General features: G+C 34.8%; 3 protein-coding genes across 5 annotated transcripts; 2 read left to right on the forward strand and 1 right to left on the reverse strand.

Moving 5' to 3' along the window:
* The first annotated feature begins 879 nt into the window (after positions 1-879).
* Positions 880-3,680, forward strand: LOC100787393 (uncharacterized). The gene is made up of 2 exons (XM_003538647.5): positions 880-1,230; positions 1,983-3,680. The coding sequence occupies exons 1-2, from the start codon at positions 1,117-1,119 to the stop codon at positions 3,105-3,107; spliced, it is 1,239 nt and encodes a 412-aa protein (XP_003538695.1). The 5' UTR covers positions 880-1,116; the 3' UTR covers positions 3,108-3,680.
* Positions 3,681-6,394: 2,714 nt separating this feature from the next.
* Positions 6,395-14,242, forward strand: LOC100787920 (mitogen-activated protein kinase kinase kinase YODA). 3 transcript variants are annotated; one of them, XM_006590452.4, is made up of 13 exons: positions 6,395-6,642; positions 6,757-6,824; positions 8,379-9,140; positions 9,440-10,117; positions 10,789-10,876; positions 11,132-11,194; positions 11,474-11,634; positions 11,755-11,830; positions 11,995-12,054; positions 12,137-12,244; positions 12,379-12,615; positions 12,906-12,997; positions 13,416-14,242. In XM_006590452.4, exons 3-13 carry the CDS (start codon positions 8,611-8,613, stop codon positions 13,855-13,857), a joined length of 2,535 nt encoding a protein of 844 aa, XP_006590515.1. In that variant the 5' UTR covers positions 6,395-6,642; positions 6,757-6,824; positions 8,379-8,610; the 3' UTR covers positions 13,858-14,242. The 3 variants fall into 3 exon arrangements, with proteins under 3 accessions (XP_006590515.1, XP_040862486.1, XP_003538696.1); XM_003538648.5 differs by having other exon boundaries at positions 6,403-6,632; XM_041006552.1 differs by lacking the exon at positions 12,906-12,997 and having other exon boundaries at positions 6,757-9,140; positions 13,416-13,553.
* Positions 14,243-15,400: 1,158 nt separating this feature from the next.
* PIP1-4 (aquaporin PIP1-4) lies at positions 15,401-17,431 on the reverse strand. Its single transcript, NM_001254219.3, has 4 exons — positions 17,061-17,431; positions 16,517-16,815; positions 15,873-16,013; positions 15,401-15,784 (listed from the first exon to the last, which is right to left on the reverse strand). The coding sequence occupies exons 1-4, from the start codon at positions 17,383-17,385 to the stop codon at positions 15,689-15,691; spliced, it is 861 nt and encodes a 286-aa protein (NP_001241148.1). The 5' UTR covers positions 17,386-17,431; the 3' UTR covers positions 15,401-15,688.
* Between the last annotated feature and the right edge of the window lie 2,758 nt (positions 17,432-20,189).

Here is a 20,189-nt window from a genome sequence, read left to right on the forward strand (position 1 = left end):
ATCTTTTGATTATTTTAGGAAGCTGAAACAAACATATGATTTTTTTAAAAAGTAATTATCTTTAAAAAATAACTTTTTATGAAAAAATCTGTAAAAAAACAGATTCAGTATCTCACAAGAAAATCTGCTAATTGATCCACATTAGCATGCGCAGACTAAGCTGACCTTAAAAGTCCAGAAAAATAGTTATAGTTGATTTCCAATTTGGCATGTTTGGTTGGGTTCCAAAATCCCTATCTTGTGTTGTTTTGATACTTTATTTTCCCAAGCATGTAGTTGAACAAGGCAAAACTTCAACCTCCTCCGATAAATTAATACGAAAAAGAAAAATATCTCACGCTAGCGAACAAAGATTTAACTGATAAATAATTTTTCTAGAAAGCGACAGAAGCACGGTTTGGGCATAAATTTCAGAGAGAAAAATGTTAACAATATCCTCTAATACTTAGATAATAAATTAAGAGTAAAATATATGTTTTATCTCTAAAATTATTTAAATTCAATTTTAGTTTTTCAAAATAAATTTGTCTTATTCATATTCCTCTCATTTTTTAGTGATTAATTTTGAAAAGAAAAATCGATTTTTTTATTCTTCCCATAAAACTATTTTTTATGAAGAGAAGAAAAAAAGAATTAAACGACTAAAGTCAAATTTAAATAATTTAAGAAAGACCAAAACATAGCCTACCCATAAATTAATAATGATTCTATATTGTTGTAGAAGAAGAAAAAATAGCAGGGAGTGAGAGATTTGGCTGCGTTGGACCCCGAAAGCCTAGTCAGTGGTGTGCATGAAAGCTTTGGAAATGGGTAAATGCACACGTGCGCATGCACTTGATTATTAGGACGACTTCAGTCATACTCTGGTCTTTGTTAATGCACACGTGTTTTGACCTCTTCAACACCCAAGCCAACTATACCGAATATACACAACAAGCTCGTACCATAGGATATACAAACTATACAGAGATTGATTTTATTTTCAATTGATCTCTTAGCAAAACAAACATTTGTCAAGTATCAACTTTCACGCCTCTACGATTTCAAGCTTGTTTGTTTTTGGGTATGTAGTAAATCTAGAAAAATCTGCTTTTGTAAAGAAAAAAGGTACTAGAGATGAGAGGTGCTAATGGAGGCGCTGTGAACAACACTTTGGAGACTATCAACGCTGCTGCAACTGTCATCGCTTCCGTCGAGAATCGCCTTGATCAACCCCATCCTCACGTCCAGGTCTAATAATTAATACCATTATCACTTCTATCAATTTTATTTTTTTTAAGCTTCAGACCTGTCGCTTCTCTGTTTTCCCCCCTAACTCTGTTTTTCTTTGTCAATTTTTTATTATGCACTTCATTTTTGTTGAATGTTGCTCTGTTTGTTTAAGTGGCTATAATCAATCTCTTGTACAAAAAGGATGGTCTTTTTTTTTTTTAAAAAAAAATCTTTTTAGGTTGAACAAATGAATTTAACAAACATTACTTTTTGAAAAAGATATATGAAGTTTATGAAGAGTTAAGTAGAACTCCACTTCATAATATTTGATATCATATAACGAAGAGATAATACGTTTATTTATCACCGCTTAGTTATTTATTTATTTTCTGAGTATACTGAACTTTTCATTATTCAACTAACGATAATCTGGTCTTTGAAGACAGCTACCACTGCAAAACTGTTTCCAGCCAATGCCATATGAATTAGACTCTCACCTTTGCAATGAATATAAACTTTTAGCCTGAATTAGACTCCACATACTTTTTATGTCTTTTGGGTACATATTCAATTTCCAAAACGGTTATGTCTAGTTACAGGCTAATAGTATGTATCCTCTGATCTGGACCCTCTCTCATGTATGGCACATTCATTGACTTCTTACTTTCTTCATCCTGCAAGCAATCATAAACTCTTGTTTTTCCATTGTGTATATGTTTCTCATTCAATCTGTGAGTTGGAGAACATAACTCAATGTTTGTTACTTGCAGAAGAAAAGCTGGGGAAACTGGTTAAGCATATATTGGTGTTTTGGACATCGCAAAAACCGACAGCGCATTGGGCATGCAGTCCTTGTTCCCGAAAGAATACCTTCTGGCACAGATAATGCAACAGTAAATTCAACACAAGCACCTATTATCCCATTCCACTTCGTTGCACCTCCCTCATCTCCTGCATCTTTCCTTCACTCAGAACCTCCTTCAGTTGCACAATCCCCAAGTGCTATACTATCTCTCACTCCCGGTGGTCCTTTCTCTATCTTTGCCATTGGACCTTATGCCCACGAAACACAATTAGTTTCACCACCTGTTTTCTCAACATTCACCACAGAACCATCAACCGCTCCTTTCACTCCCCCTCCTGAATCTAACCACTTGACTACACCTTCTTCACCTGAAGTGCCATTTGCTCAACTGCTTGACCCCAACAACAAAAATAGTGAAACCTATCAGAGGTTCCAAATACCTCAGTATGATTTCCACTCTTATCAGCTTCATCCCGGAAGCCCGGTTGGTCAACTCATTTCACCAAGATCTGCTTTCTCAGCTTCTAGCACATCATCTCCTTTCCCTGACACTGACACTGAGTTTAATTCTCGCGCCTCCCTCCTCCTTAACTTTCAAACAGATGATAAACTGTCTACTAATGAAAACCATAAGTCACATCAAGGTTCTGGCTCTCTAACCCCAGATTCTATAAGATCCACAACTCAAGCTAGTTTTCTTCCAAGTCACTGGGTCTCTATTGAAGTGTCTGCCCAAGAAGTATTCAATTGTGTGGAAAACAAGGCAGTGGCATGGACTAAACCACTTTCAAAACTCAAAACTGATGCACCGGGAGAAGATAATTCAAGAGAAGTCCTTGTCATCGAAACTCCCAGTGATGCACCACAACAGACCGCTGACGATGGAGATGTGGAAAGAGTTCATCATAAGGATGAATGTATAACATTTTCTGCTGCTAAAGAATTCAACTTTGATAATGCAGAAGGAGGGGATTCTCCTACTCCTAATTTAGTTGCTGACTGGTGGGCTAAGGAGAAAGTTGCAAGCAAGGAAGGAGGATCCTCTAATAATTGGTCTTTCTTCCCAATGATTCGACCCGGTGTTGGTTAATCGCCAATAAGGACTCACTTAGTTTAGTGACTTTCACTTAACATAGCCTTGCTGGAATTTGACATTTTTTTTTTTTTATAAAAAAAATTGTGCAATTGTGTCACAGCAGCCAACACCAGTACACCACCCCTGCTAAATTGAATCATAGGCAACTAAGAATTTTACATTGGTAGATCTAACAAATAGAAAGGTGGAGATAATTTTGCAGACTAGCTATAAATTTTGCAGGTAAACCTACTTTGGATTAGGAATGGCTTTACATTTATAACATCTCCATTCTCCACACCCGTTCTTTATCCTTTTTGTTTGTAAGTGTAATACAGTTGTCATCAACACATTGGTTACCAATAACCAATGATGATTTTGATTTTTGACTATGATGTGTTTTTTTATTGCCCCTTGCCTTGACTGTAATTGTAGGAATGCAATTGCAGAACTTGGAGAAGGGGAGGAAACCTTGTGTGAAACATTTTAGCAATGTTCTTAAATTCCACTCTAGTAATTTCCAGAAAAATACAATTGTGATAAAGTTCGATATGGAGCTGATGGATCCTACTGAATACATGGACAAGTAAGAGGAAAATGAATACTTTTTTAGGGAGGTGGTGTTCAGAAGAAGATAATTAAACCTCATTAAAACAATAATAATAGGCGTAAAAAAACAAGAATAATAATTATATGATGGCTTCATTGACTTGAAACAGTGAGGTAAAATAGTAAGTTTAGTAATACAAGAATGACAGAATATCAAGTGTACCACTAGAAGGTAATAAGAAAATTTATCTATACAATAGAAGTTACTAACATATGTGTGATGCTGATTAAAAAACACTGATTTTGTGCGAGGTATACATAGGAGTAAGTATCACAATAGCAATAGCTTTCTTCAGCTAAATCCTACGCGAAGTGAGTAGTCCCAACTCCTCACCGAGCAGCACCAACATTGCATTTAATTTAATTGCTATTTGCTACCATCCGGACAAAACTCGTGGGGTTTTTCTTGATTCGTTAGCCCAATGGTCCTGTTTTCACTTCGTGCCTCGAATCACTCTCTGCTTGCCTTTTTTTTTAGGTTCTTTATTCTTTAGGATTTGTATTTCCAATTTGTAGGTACATTTTCTTTTTCGGCATTGAATTTTGTAGCTAATTTATTCAGTTACATTTATCAATACCAAACCCTTTTGCCGGTGGAAGATACTGCCAGTACTATAAAGGGACGGGGTGCGTAAGGTGCTTTACAAAGTTTTTTTGGCGGAAAAATTAATGCAACCACCTTAATTTTTCTCCTTTGTAGATACTAGTAGGTAATTCAGATTTACATTTCATACGGAAGATCCCTAAACGGCAAAATTCTTATTATCGTCAACGCATCTGATGCTGATTGGTCTTTCTATTTATTTTTTCTATACATATATATAAAGAAGTTTATTCAGGCCTAAATCATTTATGTGTAATGACAATCTCTTTTATAGCTACGACCTCAAGAAATAGAATAATTAATTAATTAACAACGTCAAATTTTTTAATACATGTCTGTTAAACTAAAACAAAAAGAACCATAACTTCAATCCCCTTTAAAAGAGATACTAGTATTTTAATATGTGCAACATATATGATCACTTTATATAACTAAAATCTATAATTAAAGTTATAGCAAATAAATATTTTAAATACATAAACAATATTTTAGATTTGTGGTAAATAATTTGTATTTTGATTTTTTTATATCAATTACAAAATTCATATTAAAACGTGCTTGGAGTGAAAAATTAGTTTTTTTTTTTTTTTTTGCTATAAATATTAGTTGTTTTGTGTAATAGAGGCTGTGTCATACGTGCATGTTGCACATTATAAAAATAAAATAAAAAATACTTGCATGTTGCAGCACACGCAGGCAAGTAGGATGACCAAAACCAATAACAAAAAATAAAAAAGGAGGATGACCAAAGGTGGCACAGCTACAAAACTTTGGTTGACCCCACACATTCTGGAAACTTATTTTTCATGGCGACGCCAACAACCCACTTCTCCGCCGTCGACTCCCTCCTCACCCTCTCTCCTTCCCTTGCCGCAGCCGCCGTCAACGACTTCTCCGGCCTGCACATTCTCGACTTGCAAAAACAATCGAATAAAAATACAAACAAAACAGCTTTCTATCTGTCTCAAAAGTTCTATCGTCGAATGCCTTTGACCTTCTATTTTTCCCCCCGAAAGTTCAGCCAAGTCCAAGAATATTGCATGTCCAAGTCAACACCTGAGATATTGAAGATTGCCAGAATATTACTTATATACCGTATCTAAGGTTGCTAGACCATTCATTAAGCGCGTAATTCGTATATACAAAAGTTATTACTTTCAAATATTAACAACTTGTATATGGTCCGGAAAAAATATTCATTTTTTTTAGGACAAAAAAAAGAGATATATTCATGTAATGTTAGAAATTGAGATGGAACAAAGAGAGAAAAGAAGTCTTATATACGGTATATACGTAATAATCTCGCAATATTTTGAACAAAACAACTAATTTTTTTAATTTTTTTTAACGTCTTTTGAAATTATTTTATGACTCTAAATTTTTAGAGTAATAAAATAATTTCAAAAGTTTTAAAGTTAGAAATATTGTAAAAATTCAAAATAAAAAATGAAATATTTTGTAAGATATAAGATTAAATTTGTGTTTATTTTTTTATATAAAATTTTCTTAAATTAGCGTTAGTATAGTTACTTAATGTGAATAAGAATATGTATTCAAAGCTGATTTTAATATTTAGTTAATACTTGACTTGTTAAATTCTTTAATTGAAATTAAAAGTATATATATTAAATTGATTTATAATATTTAGTTATAACTTATTAAATCTTTTAGTTAGTATAAATAAAAAAATATAAGAGAATATATCATTTCATGAAAAGAAAATATTCAGAAAAAAAAGAAAGTATTCAAAAAAAAAGAGTAGAACCTTGAAGAAATAGTCAACAGGGGTTAAATTTTTTATTTTTTTAAGATAACAGGGGTTAAAGTTAAACTCAAAAATGATAATGGAATAATATTATAATAACGCCCTTAAGAAAATTAGAAAGCAAGAAGCATTCCCTGTTTAAGGATCCACTCCAATCCCATGTTCCCTCTATCACCGGCTCTGATCAATGACGCGAGACAAAACATCTCAGCATAGCGAAACTTGAATAGACGACCACGATTTTGTGTTCCACTTTGTTACCGGACAAGACATCGCACCGAGTCCTTTTATTAGTAATTTAGCATAGTATTAGTAAGTAATCTCATTAACGCAGAGACACATAAACATAAATTAGTGTATTTGTTGCGGTCGGTGTCTGGTCCGTTCTTTCACTCTTCACTCTTCACTCTTGACTTGAGTCTTCACTTCCTCTTCTCTATCTGTCCCTTTCCTTTCCTTTTTCTCTGTGTCATTTTCAGCTTATTGTCGCTGTGTCTGCGGGGAAGGAACAAGGCACCACACCATCTGCTTCGAATCTTCACCAAACCTTCGTCGTTTATCAGTGAGTCACTGTAGGTTTACACTTTCTTCCACTAAATTCAACACTACATTTCCAGCATTCAACTCTGATGCTTCTTTTCGAATTTCAACTTCCTAGTTTCTCATTTCGTGTCTTTCCTTGACAGATAAGTCAGTAATTACAACTCTTGTGCTCGTGTGTTCAGTTGAATTTCAAGGTGCTTCATAGTTGCTGGTAATTTCTTCGTAAATTTCGTTGATTGTGCATTCTTTTCGCTCCAAGATAATTGATTAAATAATTAGATCTGTGTTTAGAGCATTTTCCTTAGGGCTCGTTAACTTCTCATCTTTAAATGTCATGCACCTATACAAAGCTGGTTGTCCTAGTTCCAGAACAAAGAGGTAGGAAAATTGAGAAAAACAATTGAGATGATTACTTTTTTTTTTTACACAGTGACAGGCTTGTCGTCATCGATTGAGATGATTTTGGGTCAATTCTCATTTACTAGTTAGGGTACATGAGAAATAGGCAGGAAGAAATTTGCCTTGTATGTTTGGATTGTCATTCTTTTAATTGCCATTTGCAGAAAACATAATTGCCTCCATAAAAATTATGGTATGCCAAATGCAGAGTTATGTAATGTATCTTCTGAATCATCCAACTCCACGTGTGCTTTTACTATGTTGAATTGAAATGCATGTCTTGCCTAAGTGCTTCTTGCTACATTATATCTTCTAATACCCATTTATAGGGCATACTTCTTTTCATGGGTTCACTTTTTTGTATTCCAAATATAAAATGAATGTGTTTGGAAATATGTTGAGTTGAAGGCAGTGTTAACAGTGGTGGAAGGACATAATTCTGCCACATAAACCCACCATTGCGACCTATTGTGTCACCATAGCAGGTCTCCCTTCACAAATTGCCTATGGTAGCTGGCAAAAAATCTGCCACACCATGGCGGCCGGCCATGTGCTGCCATTTAACAACAATGACCGAAACGTCAATCCATCCTTGGGGTTCCTTCTACGTTTGGTGCATTGAAACTCGGAAACCTTCATTGAGCGAGATGCAAATGGGTTTCCAAACACAGGCGTTACTGAAATTAACTTTGGTTGGTGTAAATGCGGTATAAATGTGTTCACCGGGTATTCAGGAGTGTGACGCTTTGGCATTAATTGTAGACTAAATCAATAAAACTTCCACGATACTTTGTCTTTAGTTATGATATCGTCAGCAGGCCTGCTAATTTTGAAATAGAGGTATTTTAATGGTTTTTCCTGGACTTATCTTTAGGGTCTGAAAGCATTTGATGTGCTATTTTCTTGGTAGTTAATTTTTTAATGCTGTGTATTTTTTTTTTTTATGTAATTCTGATCTAGATACCTTTTGGAAGAACTTTTACTACTTAGTAATAATGTTCGGCTGCCAGTGTGAAATAACCTGTCATCCATTGTGTAAATATTCTATTATGGATATTTTCCTCAAGATTGTACCTTTTGATATATATTTTCTTCATCATTGGAATTTTTATTATCCTTTCCATATTTCTACTGAAGTGTCCAGTGTTTCACTTGATACCATACTTTTCCTAAAAAAGATTGTTGAAGTTTATCTTACACTTTATGTATACATTTATCCTAAATCTGAACATCTAACCAGAAAAAGGCTTCTATGAACATTGATTATCAATTATCTGATCTCAGTCAACTTTACGTATTATATGTTAAAATTATTAAATGTTTATTTTGGGTAAGAACTAAGCTAACATTGGAACTTTCTGTTCAGGTTCTTTTGGTACGATACATTCCTCTTTTATTGTCTATAATGTGGAACAGAATAGTTCTCTTCAGTGGAGATTTGGATGGCATGTATGAATTTGCCATTTTACAGACAAGAATCATAGATTTGTCCCTGTAATGCACATACGACAGCTGGTTATTGACAAATGTTAATTTGCACAAGTTAGTAGATATTTTTTGTCATTTTTTTGTGTGTTTTGCAAGTTTCTCTAAAAGACATGTCATCATGGTGGGAAAAGTCTTCATCCAAAGATGTAAAGAGGAAAGAAAAAAGGAAAAGTATTATTGATACAATACAAAGGAAATTAAATAAATCAAGAGGGTCTAGGAGAAATCATAGTCACACTAACTCAGAGAAGGGAACCACATCCCTTGTACCTACAACATCACCATCACCCTCAACACATGTTTCCCGCCTACAAAGTTTTGCGGAAAGACCTCTTGCTCAGCCACTCCCACTCCCAGGGACGCACTGCTCCTCCACCAATCGAGCAAATTCTGGAACTAGTGTAACATCAAAACCACAAAGCACCTGGGGCTTGAAATCATCTCTATATTTCCCCTTACCAAAACCTGGTTGTGTTTTTAACAGGGGAGAACCTACAGATGCCGAGGAAGATATTGCCACTGCATCAATTTCTAGTGGCAGCTCTATTGATAGTGATGACCAATGTGACTCACATTTCCTTAGTCCTCTGGCATCTGATTCTGAAAATGGAAACCAAGCTACCGTTCACAATACCGTCAGGTGGGTTTATATCCATTTAAATGCATATTTTCCTTTTTAGTCCTTTCCATGCATTTGAGGGCGAGCCCTGGTGCAGCGGTAAAGTTGTGCCTTGGTGACTTGTTGGTCATGGGTTTGAATCCGGAAACAGCCTCTTTGCATATGCAAGGGTAAGGCTGCGTACAATATCCCTCCCTCATACCTTCGCATAGCGAAGAGCCTCTGGGCAATGGGGTACGCTAGTTTTTGTTTTAATCCCTTCCATGCATTTCCCTTATTTACTGTTCCTTCTCTTATTGAATTTATTTCAATACCTAAAGTGTGGTTCACAAGGATCAACCACCCATTACTATCCAAAAAAACTCAAGAGTATCCTCAAAACCAGCTCCTCAACTGTGTAATCATCAACTTTTATATAACACACCCAAAGGGGCTTCTTTGCATCTGCCGAATCCGCAAATAGCTTCTTCAGGTGGTTTGTGGAGTGCTCCAGACAGTTCAATGTCAAGTCCTTCTAGAAGTCCACTGAGAATGTTTGGTTCCGAGCAAGTTTTGAATTCTGGATTCTGTACAGGAAAGCTATATCCAGATTTAGCTACTAGGCACTGTTCTAGTCCTGGTTCAGGCCATAATTCAGTTGGTGGGGATCTGACAGGGCATAATTCTCCGATACCCAGTCCTGGAATGAAAAGTCCTGGTTTCAGTTCCAGGATACACAGTGGTGCTGTCACCCCTCTTCATCCACGTGCTGGAAGTGCTGCATTAGAATCGCCCACAAGACGCCCTGATGACGTGAAACAGACTCACCGATTACCTCTTCCTCCAATAACAATACCTAATCATTGTCCATTTTCTCCAACATATTCTGCAACTACTACTCCTTCAGCGCCTCGTAGTCCCAGCATAGCAGAAAATCTAACATATCCTGGCTCGCGCTGGAAAAAGGGGCAACTGCTTGGAAGGGGGACATTTGGGCATGTATATCTTGGTTTTAACAGGTATTTTGTAATTGTTATTCCTAGTTCATATTTATGTATATTTTCTACAGTTGGGTCTATGATGATATTATTCGTATTAGGATTTTTTTTTGTATGCATGATTTAAGTATTCTGAACTTAGAGTTAGAGAATTTCCAATGAGAGATGCTTAACCAGTTCTTAAAAATAAGAACTTGTTCTTACAAAGTTCATGATTGGAGCAGATTGACATGGCAAGACAAGTGTAAGAACCATTCTTTTGTAAGCAACAGTTGCTTCTGATTAGAAAAGAATTTTTCAGCTACTGTAACAGACGAAATGAAACCAGAATTAGGGGATGGTTCAGCATATTAGTTGTCCAGAAGAAATGAAAACCAGAATCAGAACGATTCAGCAAAAAAAAAAAAACACAAACAATCAACAAGCAAAAGACCCAGAATGAAAGTAAAAACAGGAATCAAAATCAAAACTGACACTCTATTAGAGTTGCAACATTGAAGTTGCTCTTAGCTGATTTTGTTGTATTATTTGACTTATCCTCAATCAATTAATGTCACACTGGGCATGATTCTAATTTGATATTGTAATTGTTCTGTTGTTTTTGTCTCAAGGTGCGGGTTATCTATCATTCGTGCATTAAATAGTTTTTACTTTTACATCTGATTTGATTTAGTTTAACTTCTGATCCATAGTGAAAGTGGTGAGATGTGTGCAATGAAGGAGGTAACTCTTTTTTCAGATGATGCTAAATCAAGGGAAAGTGCTCAACAACTTGGCCAAGTAAGCTTGCTCTATCGATTAACACACCATTACATATACCTCATTTTTAAAGTGGAAAACAACCTAATTTACCCCCCCCCCCCCCCCCCTCCTTTACTAAAAAACTAAGGATAAAGAATTCGACAATTATGCATAGTCACTCTTGTATAACTAATCCATTTAGTTGTACAAGAGTCTCTTGATCCTCTCTGTACATACATACTGATAGATATGCACCAATTATGCATAGTCACTCAAACCAGTTGCATCTTGCAGGAAATTGCATTGCTAAGTCACCTGCGGCATCCAAATATAGTCCAATATTATGGATCTGAGACGGTATATTTATTGGACTCTTTGTTTTATTCTAATATTGGTGTAACAATTTTGTGCGTCATTTTCCAATTTTATACAAACAATTGGAAACTCAGCAACTATAACTAAGCAAAATACACATTCTCATCACAAAAAAGTCAGCAACTATAATTGCTACTTTGTTCTGAGAAATACACAACTATTTTTAGAAATTCGACAATCTACTAAAATACTAAATATTTAAGAGAAGATGTTGATACTTCAGATTGTTTTTAGTGATTCATGGTTCTTTATAATAAACAGGTAGATGATAAACTTTATATATACTTGGAGTATGTCTCTGGTGGGTCAATCTATAAGTTGCTTCAACAGTATGGCCAGCTTAGTGAAATTGTTATTCGTAATTATACTCGGCAAATTCTGTTAGGTCTTGCTTATTTACATGCTAAAAACACTGTTCATAGGTGAGTCTTGTTGATCATTATAACCACATGCCTATCTTCAAGTTCTGTTTCAATCATCAACTTTACTATTAATGTTCTTAAACTTATTTTCCTCTTGTCCAATTACTGGATTTTACTCAGAGACATTAAAGCCGCAAACATATTGGTGGATCCTAATGGGAGGGTAAAATTGGCAGATTTTGGCATGGCAAAGCATGTAAGAGCTTTTAAAATATATTTTTATGTATATGGCATGTAACATTTATCTTCGTGTTGATAAAGTGCCTCTAGGGCATTGGATAATCTGACTTGAGTTAAATATAGTCTGCGCCTCGACATGAGACCATTGCTTACAACACTACTTATTGAAAATAATTGCAGATAAGTGGGCAATCCTGTCCATTATCTTTCAAAGGAAGTCCTTACTGGATGGCACCTGAGGTCAGTATGATTTCTTTGTTGAGTTTTTTGTAATTGATGCTTTTGATGTAATATTGTTTGTGTCACTGTTTTGATTGTCTAGGTGATAAAGAATTCAAATGGTTGTAATCTTGCTGTTGATATATGGAGCCTTGGCTCCACCGTTTTCGAGATGGCTACTACAAAACCTCCTTGGAGCCAATACGAAGGGGTGAGGGAATTTTGACAACAAACTAGAAAAGACTGAATACCGTTTAGAAAATATATGAATCTCTTTGTTGGAGCACATGTTTGTATACAATGTTCATTGCTCATCTTTCTTTCTTCTGCCGTACTACATGTTAGGTTGCGGCTATGTTTAAGATTGGAAACAGCAAGGACCTTCCTGCAATGCCAGATCATCTATCAGAAGATGGAAAAGATTTTATCAGGCAATGCTTGCAAAGGAATCCAGTGCATCGTCCCTCTGCTGCTCAACTTCTGCTGCATCCATTTGTTAAAAAAGCCACACTGGGAAGACCTGTTCTGTCTGCTGATCCTTTAGAAGCAAAACCTGATTTTGTAAATACTATGAGATCTCTGGTAAAAGCAATTAGAAGTGTTCATGATACTGTTTCACTGAAGTTCTTAGTTTCTTACTCTTGTTTTTCCAAAATTTGTGCAAGTATATGAAATAAATAAAAAATTAAAATTTCTGGCATAAGGATAATTAAAATTAAAATTAAAATTTGATTAAAAATTGTTGGAACCTCATTATGTTTGATTCATGGGAAACACATGAATACTTGTTTTGTTTGCCTGTCTTTTTATTCAGTTTGGATTTTCACAGATTTCTTGAGTTCGATACTATCATTGTTCTACCATTCTTTTAGGCTATTGGACCTGCAAAACATAATTTAGGCTTAGTTTCAGAAGCAGCTGGTACATATCTGTCTAGAAGCTTGAGAACTGGCTCAGGATCAAGGTCTCTCTCTCTCTCAAGCACACACTCAAGCATGAGAAAAATCACATGCATAGATGAAACTAATATATTGGATATACACACACATATGCATATTTGTGTTATAGCTCATGCATCCTTGATGATTGTTGTAACTTGTAATTTTATTATTAAAGTCATGTTACAAAATCGCCCACTTGTTCTCTTTTCTTAAAGGAAAATTGAGTGTAAGCATAGGTACCTGCTGTGCTTTTAATACTCGCCTGATAAGTATTTTCATAATTAAGCTTCAACATTTTAATAACCTGGAAAAGTGACTATTATGGTACTGATGTCATGGCCATTAAGGAAAATTGGTCAAATTTATTTATACAAGGGCATGAGAATTGTCTCTGTTGTCAAAGAAAATGAACTAACGTTTTTTCCCATCCCATATTTCCAGTGAAGCCCATACACCAAGGAACATTTCATATCCTGTGTCTCCTACTGGGAACCCACTTTTGCCTCCTAGGTTACTGCATGTGAGTGGAAGGCTGTCTCCATCTAGTCCTCACACTGCATCTGGCTCATCTACACCGCTCACTGGTGGCATTGGTGCAGTCCCTTTTCATCAAACAAAGCAGCCAATGTTCTCACATGAAGGTATCAGTGTAATACAAAGGCCTCAAAGTTATCAGGAGCCAATGCATGACCCACTTTGGGGGATTCTGAAAAGCACTCTTGCTTGCCCGGATATAGTTTCGTCCAATAATGATGCTCTTGGAAACCATAATAGGAGGGTTGGCCAGGGACTCCCAAGAGATTTTTATGATGGGAAGTCATATTTAGCGGATCGTGTATCGCAACAGCTGTTAAACGATCATGTAAGAAAATTTCATTCCTAGAGCTTAACCCCAGTGCTTCAATGCTGATAGCTCATGGAGTGTAGTTATATGTGTACTCTTTGAATGACTTGGAAGTTACAAACTAATTTTGGATTGCATAGCCTATATATTCCTTGGGTCCACAAAGATGGTGCCAAATCCTCAATTTTAGAGTGGATGCCCTTGGGGATATGCAACTTTAGCCTCAGTCTTATTAAAAACATTTTTTATTTTGGCATTTTTGGGAAATGTACATTAAACTTGGTCCGGTCACTATGTTATTTGATCATTCTAGCTGAAAATAGTGGTGGCGCCAAAAGCCTCAGTGTACAAAAAACAAAGATATGTTGTACTGATGGTTAGGAGCCAAATTGAGATTGAATTGAAGCAACATTTTCCCCCCGTATGTGCTTGGATTATTCATTATTATAGTCAACTTGCTTTTCTGCTGGTTGCTGCCATGTAATGTTTTTATCAACCTTCTTTATTATTATTATACGAATGCCATAACAGCTTTATACCTGCACGATGCATCATATTGATTTTTGAAGGACATTTATTTTAAGACACTGAATTACTGAGTCACGGCTATCAGATGGCAGATGACTTGTCAGATTTGCAGCTCTTGATTTTGACCCTCTTTATTTGACCCCATCCTTCTTACAACGTGGCCTCATTTGAGTAAAATTAATTATGTTTTTGGTCCGTTTGTTTATGGGAAAAGAAAACAGAAAAAAAAAGATAAATAAACAATAAAATGAGGCCATATTCATATTTTTATATTCTATTTTTAATTCAAAATTTTAATCTCAATTCACTTTTTTCTATTTCTTTCCTCTTTTACTTTACTTAATATTAAGATTTGACATCTGACATTATCTTTTATAAAAAAAAAATTGACATTAAACTGATTGGAATTTATTTGTAAAAAATAGCAAGCGAGTGAAAATTGAGAATATATGATTAAGCAAGAAAGTTTTAGTATATTTGGTTGCCAGATGATAGTTTGTTCGACACAGGTTGAAGACACGTTTTTCCATAAAATTACGTTACACGGAAAAAATGCACAAGCTATATTTGTAGTTTTGCTATGATCTGCATCAAATGGTGGTCCAAATCCAAAAACATGCGAACAGTAAATTGAGGAACCGATATAGAAAATTTTAACGGTTAAAGTTTTCTCAACTTTCGAAACACAATTGCTACGATGCAACGGTCATAAACACAACTTTCTAGCTTCTATCTTCTCTCCCTTGACTATTGATACTTCTACGAGAATATCTTCCAGCCACGATCAAAATTTTTTTTAGCTACAGATCAAAAAGTAATTTTTCTTGGCGTAGAGATAAAATGAAATAAATGACTAAACAAGACACGATGCAATTCACGTTGCCCGTTGTTTTACAATTTAATCCCTAAAATTATAAAAATAATATTTTAATCTTTAAAATTATTAAAAACCAGTCATTTTAATATTTAATAATGAAAGAAATTAACTTAACTGTTATTTAATAATTTAAAAACGTAAAATAATATTTCTAAAAGAGATGCTTCTTGTAATTTTAAGGCTAAAGTTTGTTTGTTTTCCACATATTCTGCTCCTCAACATAAATTAAATACCGAGTAATGTGCTTTTGAGGGTAATAAAAAGGAAAACAAAAGAAAATTAACAAGCACTAGGCATAAGGGGCATAAGCAGGCAAAAATCTCCACATCCTATCGAGTTCACAAACAAGGAGGTAGTAATTTACACACATGACATGATGGATTTAAACAAATAGATATTCCATATAAATTGTGCAAATAGACACATGATTGAAGATAATTCAAACACAGATGGATGAAGTATTGATTAACCCCTTGTCTTGAATGGAATTGCTCGGATCACTATCTGGTGATATAAAGCTGCAAGGGCAGCTCCAATGAAAGGTCCAACCCAGAAAATCCACTGTAAGCCACAATTAAAATTAAACAGTTAAATAAAGTCACTTTCATGCAAAACAAAGAGGCACATAAGTGAAAGGACATGTATATACATGGTCATCCCAAGCATGGTCTCTGTTGTATATTATAGCAGCACCAAGACTCCTAGCTGGGTTAATGCCAGTTCCTGTGATTGGAATGGTTGCCAAGTGGACCAAAAACACAGCAAACCCGATTGGAAGAGGAGCCAAAATCTACAATTTTATCACACAAACACCACATTATTACATAATAGTCCACACAAAAAACATTCTAATTAAGTGTAAATGTATAGGTAATATGTAATTATATGTAGAGACCTTCACATCACAAAAATTCTATTAACACCCATATAGTTCCTCTCTATATTTGACTTTCTGTCATATAATATTATATATCATACCTATAGCATAGTAGTATTTTAGAGATCAGATGTATCTTTATGGGAAGCAAATCTGCTCTAAAACTATTACAGGCGAAAAAGTTTAACTCTTCTCTCAAGCATTTAACACAATTGCATACCAAGACTCAAACTTGAGAGTTGAGACCTTTGGTAAAGCTTTTTCACCATTTTTTCTAAGAAAAAGTAAGTTCCAAACATAAACTTTCTGTAAAGGAAGTTTAGTCTCTCTCTTCTACCTAGCTAATAAACCTGTTTACACACTTTGGCTTAAAGTTGCACGAATGAGAAGAGAGAATAAAGATGATAAATAGGTACCGGGACGTGAGAGTCTCTAGCGTTTCTCTTGGCATCAGTGGCGGAGAAGACAGTGTAAACAAGAATAAAAGTGCCAACAATCTCGGCTCCAAGGCCATCACCCTTGGTGTATCCATGACTCACAAAATTGGCTCCACCTTTGAATAACTCATACCTGGCATTCCCCTCAAACCCCTTCACCACACCAGCACCACAGATAGCTCCAAGACACTGCATCACAATGTAGAACAGCGCTCTTGTCAGGGACAGCTTCCTAGCCAGAAACAAACCGAACGTCACTGCCGGATTTATGTGCCCACCTGTCCCAACCCAACAATTCAAACATAACTAACTTGAAAAAACAACAACAATAAAAAAACCTTATTCAAGGGAGATATAAGGTAAAGGGCGAAGGGAGGAAGTGATAAGTTACGGATTTGAATCTCCCGCTAATAAACTAACAACTAATATTTGCAGATAAAAAATAAAATATAAAAACTTATTCTACTAGATGAGGTCGGTAACATGAATAACTTCAAACATGAAACTAAAATATTATGTAAACCTGATATTCCAGCAGTGCAGTCGACGAGGGCAAAGATCATGCCACCGAAAGCCCATGCAATTCCTTGAATGCCAACAGAGGAGCACTTGTTGGGTGCCCTGTTGACACCCATGACAGTCAAGACAGTGATGTAGAGGAACAAGAATGTGGCCACAAACTCTGCAATCCCAGCTCTGTAAAAAGACCATGACTTTAACTCCCCTGGCTCAAACAAGGGTGCTGGTGGTGCCTCCTTGTAGTCCTTGTCACCCTGAGCTCCTGTCCCCAATGCTTGCCTCTCTGAGAATTTCTGTGCTCCAACCTTAACATCTTCCTCCCTCTCCATGCTGTTAACTCAACTCAAGAAAGCTTCTTTCTTTTACTTGTGGTTTGGTTTCTCTCCTCAAGATTAGTTGTTATATAGTGAGTGGAGATTGGAAAAAGCTTACCAGTCTATTATTATTTGCTTTGCTGGCAAATGATGAGAATAATAACTTTTGCTTTTCCTTTTTTCCCTTTTAGTTAAGTTATACGTAGCTTTTTTCTTTTCTTTTTTTCCTTTTTGGATAGAAAAATATTTCTGGGTTGGACAGCCTTATGGTCTTTGGTTGGAAAGAAATAAATAAACAAATTTTGAGTTGAAAAAAAAAAACAGTAAAGAAAATTTTCAAATTTTGTTTTTAGAAGTAAACTTTCTTATCTTTTTCCTTTCTATTTTTCTTCAATCAAATAAAAAAAATACTTTCTCATATGTATTTACTTTTCTCCTATATTCTCGTCAATGAAATATACCATTAAGTTGCCTACAACTTAAGAGAAAAAGAAGGAGATAATAATTTATTTAATTAATGATGCAGTATAATAAAAAAAAAGATAAAGAAAAAATATTATTAATTGAGTGTTTAAATTTTTTAGATGTGAAAATATAATGATTCATTTGAATAGGATCCGCTTTTACTTAAAAATTTGAGAACAATAATTTGGAGGCTAAAAGTGTTTAGGATCAAGATAATTGCATTTTTAGTGAAAGATGGTTCTGGAAAGGGAGAGAGGATATTGACAGGCTCTGGTTGGTATCTTTCCGTTGTTCTTATCTTCCGCCGCAGACAAACAGGGTGCTATAAATGATTTTGTTATTGATTTTTTTGGTATATGCGTTGTTGTGATTAGCTGTTTCGAGACATTTGATTCTTTACATGAATAATCAAGTTAGAGAAGTCACGCGCACTGTATAAGTTCATAAACAATGCCACAAAAGACGTATACAGTGGCAAGGACAAAAGCCATACGTGTTTAAAAGGAAGTTCATGAATTTTCATGCTTCAAGTTCTTGAATCTTCATCCGGGTCCCATGAACCTCACAAACGAGCAATATTACTTTAGTTCTTCGAATTTAATAAAGTCAAATAAAATAATTTTTATATTGTAATTTGTCATTTATGTGATATACACGTACACATGATATGTACATATAATCTACGTTGTATAGGAGCTATTTTGAAAATTTTAAGACTAAATATGAAAAATTATCAGATTCAAGGATTAAATTAGGAGTTTGCTCTAACTAGAGTAAATTGATTCACTAACCTAGCTAGGTAGAGACGGTTTTTTTTTTTTTCAATAGTATTGTTAGTTACGTGACCATATAATAGTATTAGTGAAGATAGAGTGGCAAATGCAAAATGGGATTTTAACGGTAGGAAAGGAGAGTCGCAGGTTTGGTGACAGCTTCAGCCCTCAGCCTCTACCAGACACATGACATGGGCAACGGCTATCAGCCATTCTGTTGCAACACTACTTCACAACGTCCTTGCGTTTCAAAACTACACTCTTTTTTTGGTATTAAAAAAAATAAAAGGAGTGAAAAAACGTTTATCTACAAGTTATTTCTCACGAATAGCATAGCATATTGTTGGTCCCCATAATCTAAATTAGTCCTCATTTGACTTCCGAATCTATTTTTCATGACTATGAAACTATATATATATATATATATATATATATATATATATATATATATATATATATATATATATATATATATCATTTCTTAATTGAATAATTGAATTTAAACCTTCCACAAATAGATGGAGATTTTACAAAAAGGAAGTTGTTTTTTTACACCTGTTACTCCAAATTAAGCTTTCAAAAACACAACATCCATCTAACCTAAACCACATCAACATGACTAATATTTGAATTTTGGCAAGTCAAATATGGAAGCAAAAATACGAAAATCAAACACAACATTGAAGATTAACCTTGAGGTCAAAACACCCTTCTTAAGCAACTACATTCAATTCTTATAAACAATTAAAGTAATTGACAGCAAGTTTAATTAACCAACAAAATTCACATTTGCAAGACAGTGATATCATAAGTTGTATTGAACTTTAGTCCCAAGAATAATACAGTGCAACAAAGCATACAAGACAAAAAAAATGACACAAAGAACTCACCTTGGAATCCAAGGCTTTAACAAAGCACTCACATTAAACCAAAAGACCCCCAATAGCCTTCTTCAATGCATCTTCCATCTTGAGAACAAAACCTCATATTAGTGAACTTAGGTAGGTAAAAGTAAGAGAATAAGTGATGAGAGCAATAAATTCCTTAAATTATATTAATATAACTTTAAATAATATAATAATTTATAGGATAAATTATTTTAATATCCCTTAAAATTTAACACTGTCACATATGATATTTCTATTTATTTTTTTTACATTATATCGATTTCCCTAACTTCATGAAATAGTATAATTAGAAGAAAAAAATATATGTCAATGAGAGATATCATATTATATTGTTATATAAGTTATGAGATTTTTGTGTAATGTTAATATAATTTACCAAATTAAGTTTTACATGATGGACCATGAATGAATTATAAAGATGGTGTTATTCTTCTTTTCTTCTGTCAATAATATTCTAACTTTGGGTGGGTCTAGTCCTCCACCCTAAGACAAGGACTCAAGGAGTATGAGTGAGTGACAAGACTAGCAAGTTTTACTGTGTCTTACACCTCACACCCAGAGGATACCCTATTCATGTTGCGTTGCGTGGACTCACATGCAGCCGCAAGCCTCTCACTTACAATTCTAAACCTTTCCTCCTTGACCTGCCAACTGCAAATATTATACAGATGAA

This window comes from Glycine max, chromosome 11, assembly GCF_000004515.6.
Source record: "Glycine max cultivar Williams 82 chromosome 11, Glycine_max_v4.0, whole genome shotgun sequence".
In the NCBI taxonomy this organism is placed as follows: Eukaryota; Viridiplantae; Streptophyta; class Magnoliopsida; order Fabales; family Fabaceae; genus Glycine; species Glycine max.

Coding starts and splice junctions, on each gene's coding strand:
- LOC100787393 (XM_003538647.5), top strand. CDS start 1,117: ATGAGAGGTGCTAATGGAGGCGCTGTGAACAACACTTTGGAGACTATC. Junction 1,231..1,982: donor AACCCCATCCTCACGTCCAG/GTCTAATAATTA, acceptor TGTTACTTGCAG/AAGAAAAGCTGGGGAAACTG.
- LOC100787920 (XM_006590452.4), top strand. CDS start 8,611: ATGTCATCATGGTGGGAAAAGTCTTCATCCAAAGATGTAAAGAGGAAA. Junction 10,118..10,788: donor GTATATCTTGGTTTTAACAG/GTATTTTGTAAT, acceptor TCTGATCCATAG/TGAAAGTGGTGAGATGTGTG. Junction 12,616..12,905: donor TAAATACTATGAGATCTCTG/GTAAAAGCAATT, acceptor CCATTCTTTTAG/GCTATTGGACCTGCAAAACA.
- PIP1-4 (NM_001254219.3), bottom strand. CDS start 17,385: ATGGAGAGGGAGGAAGATGTTAAGGTTGGAGCACAGAAATTCTCAGAG. Junction 16,014..16,516: donor CTAGAGACTCTCACGTCCCG/GTACCTATTTAT, acceptor ATAAAATTGTAG/ATTTTGGCTCCTCTTCCAAT. Junction 15,785..15,872: donor ACCATGCTTGGGATGACCAT/GTATATACATGT, acceptor TGTGGCTTACAG/TGGATTTTCTGGGTTGGACC.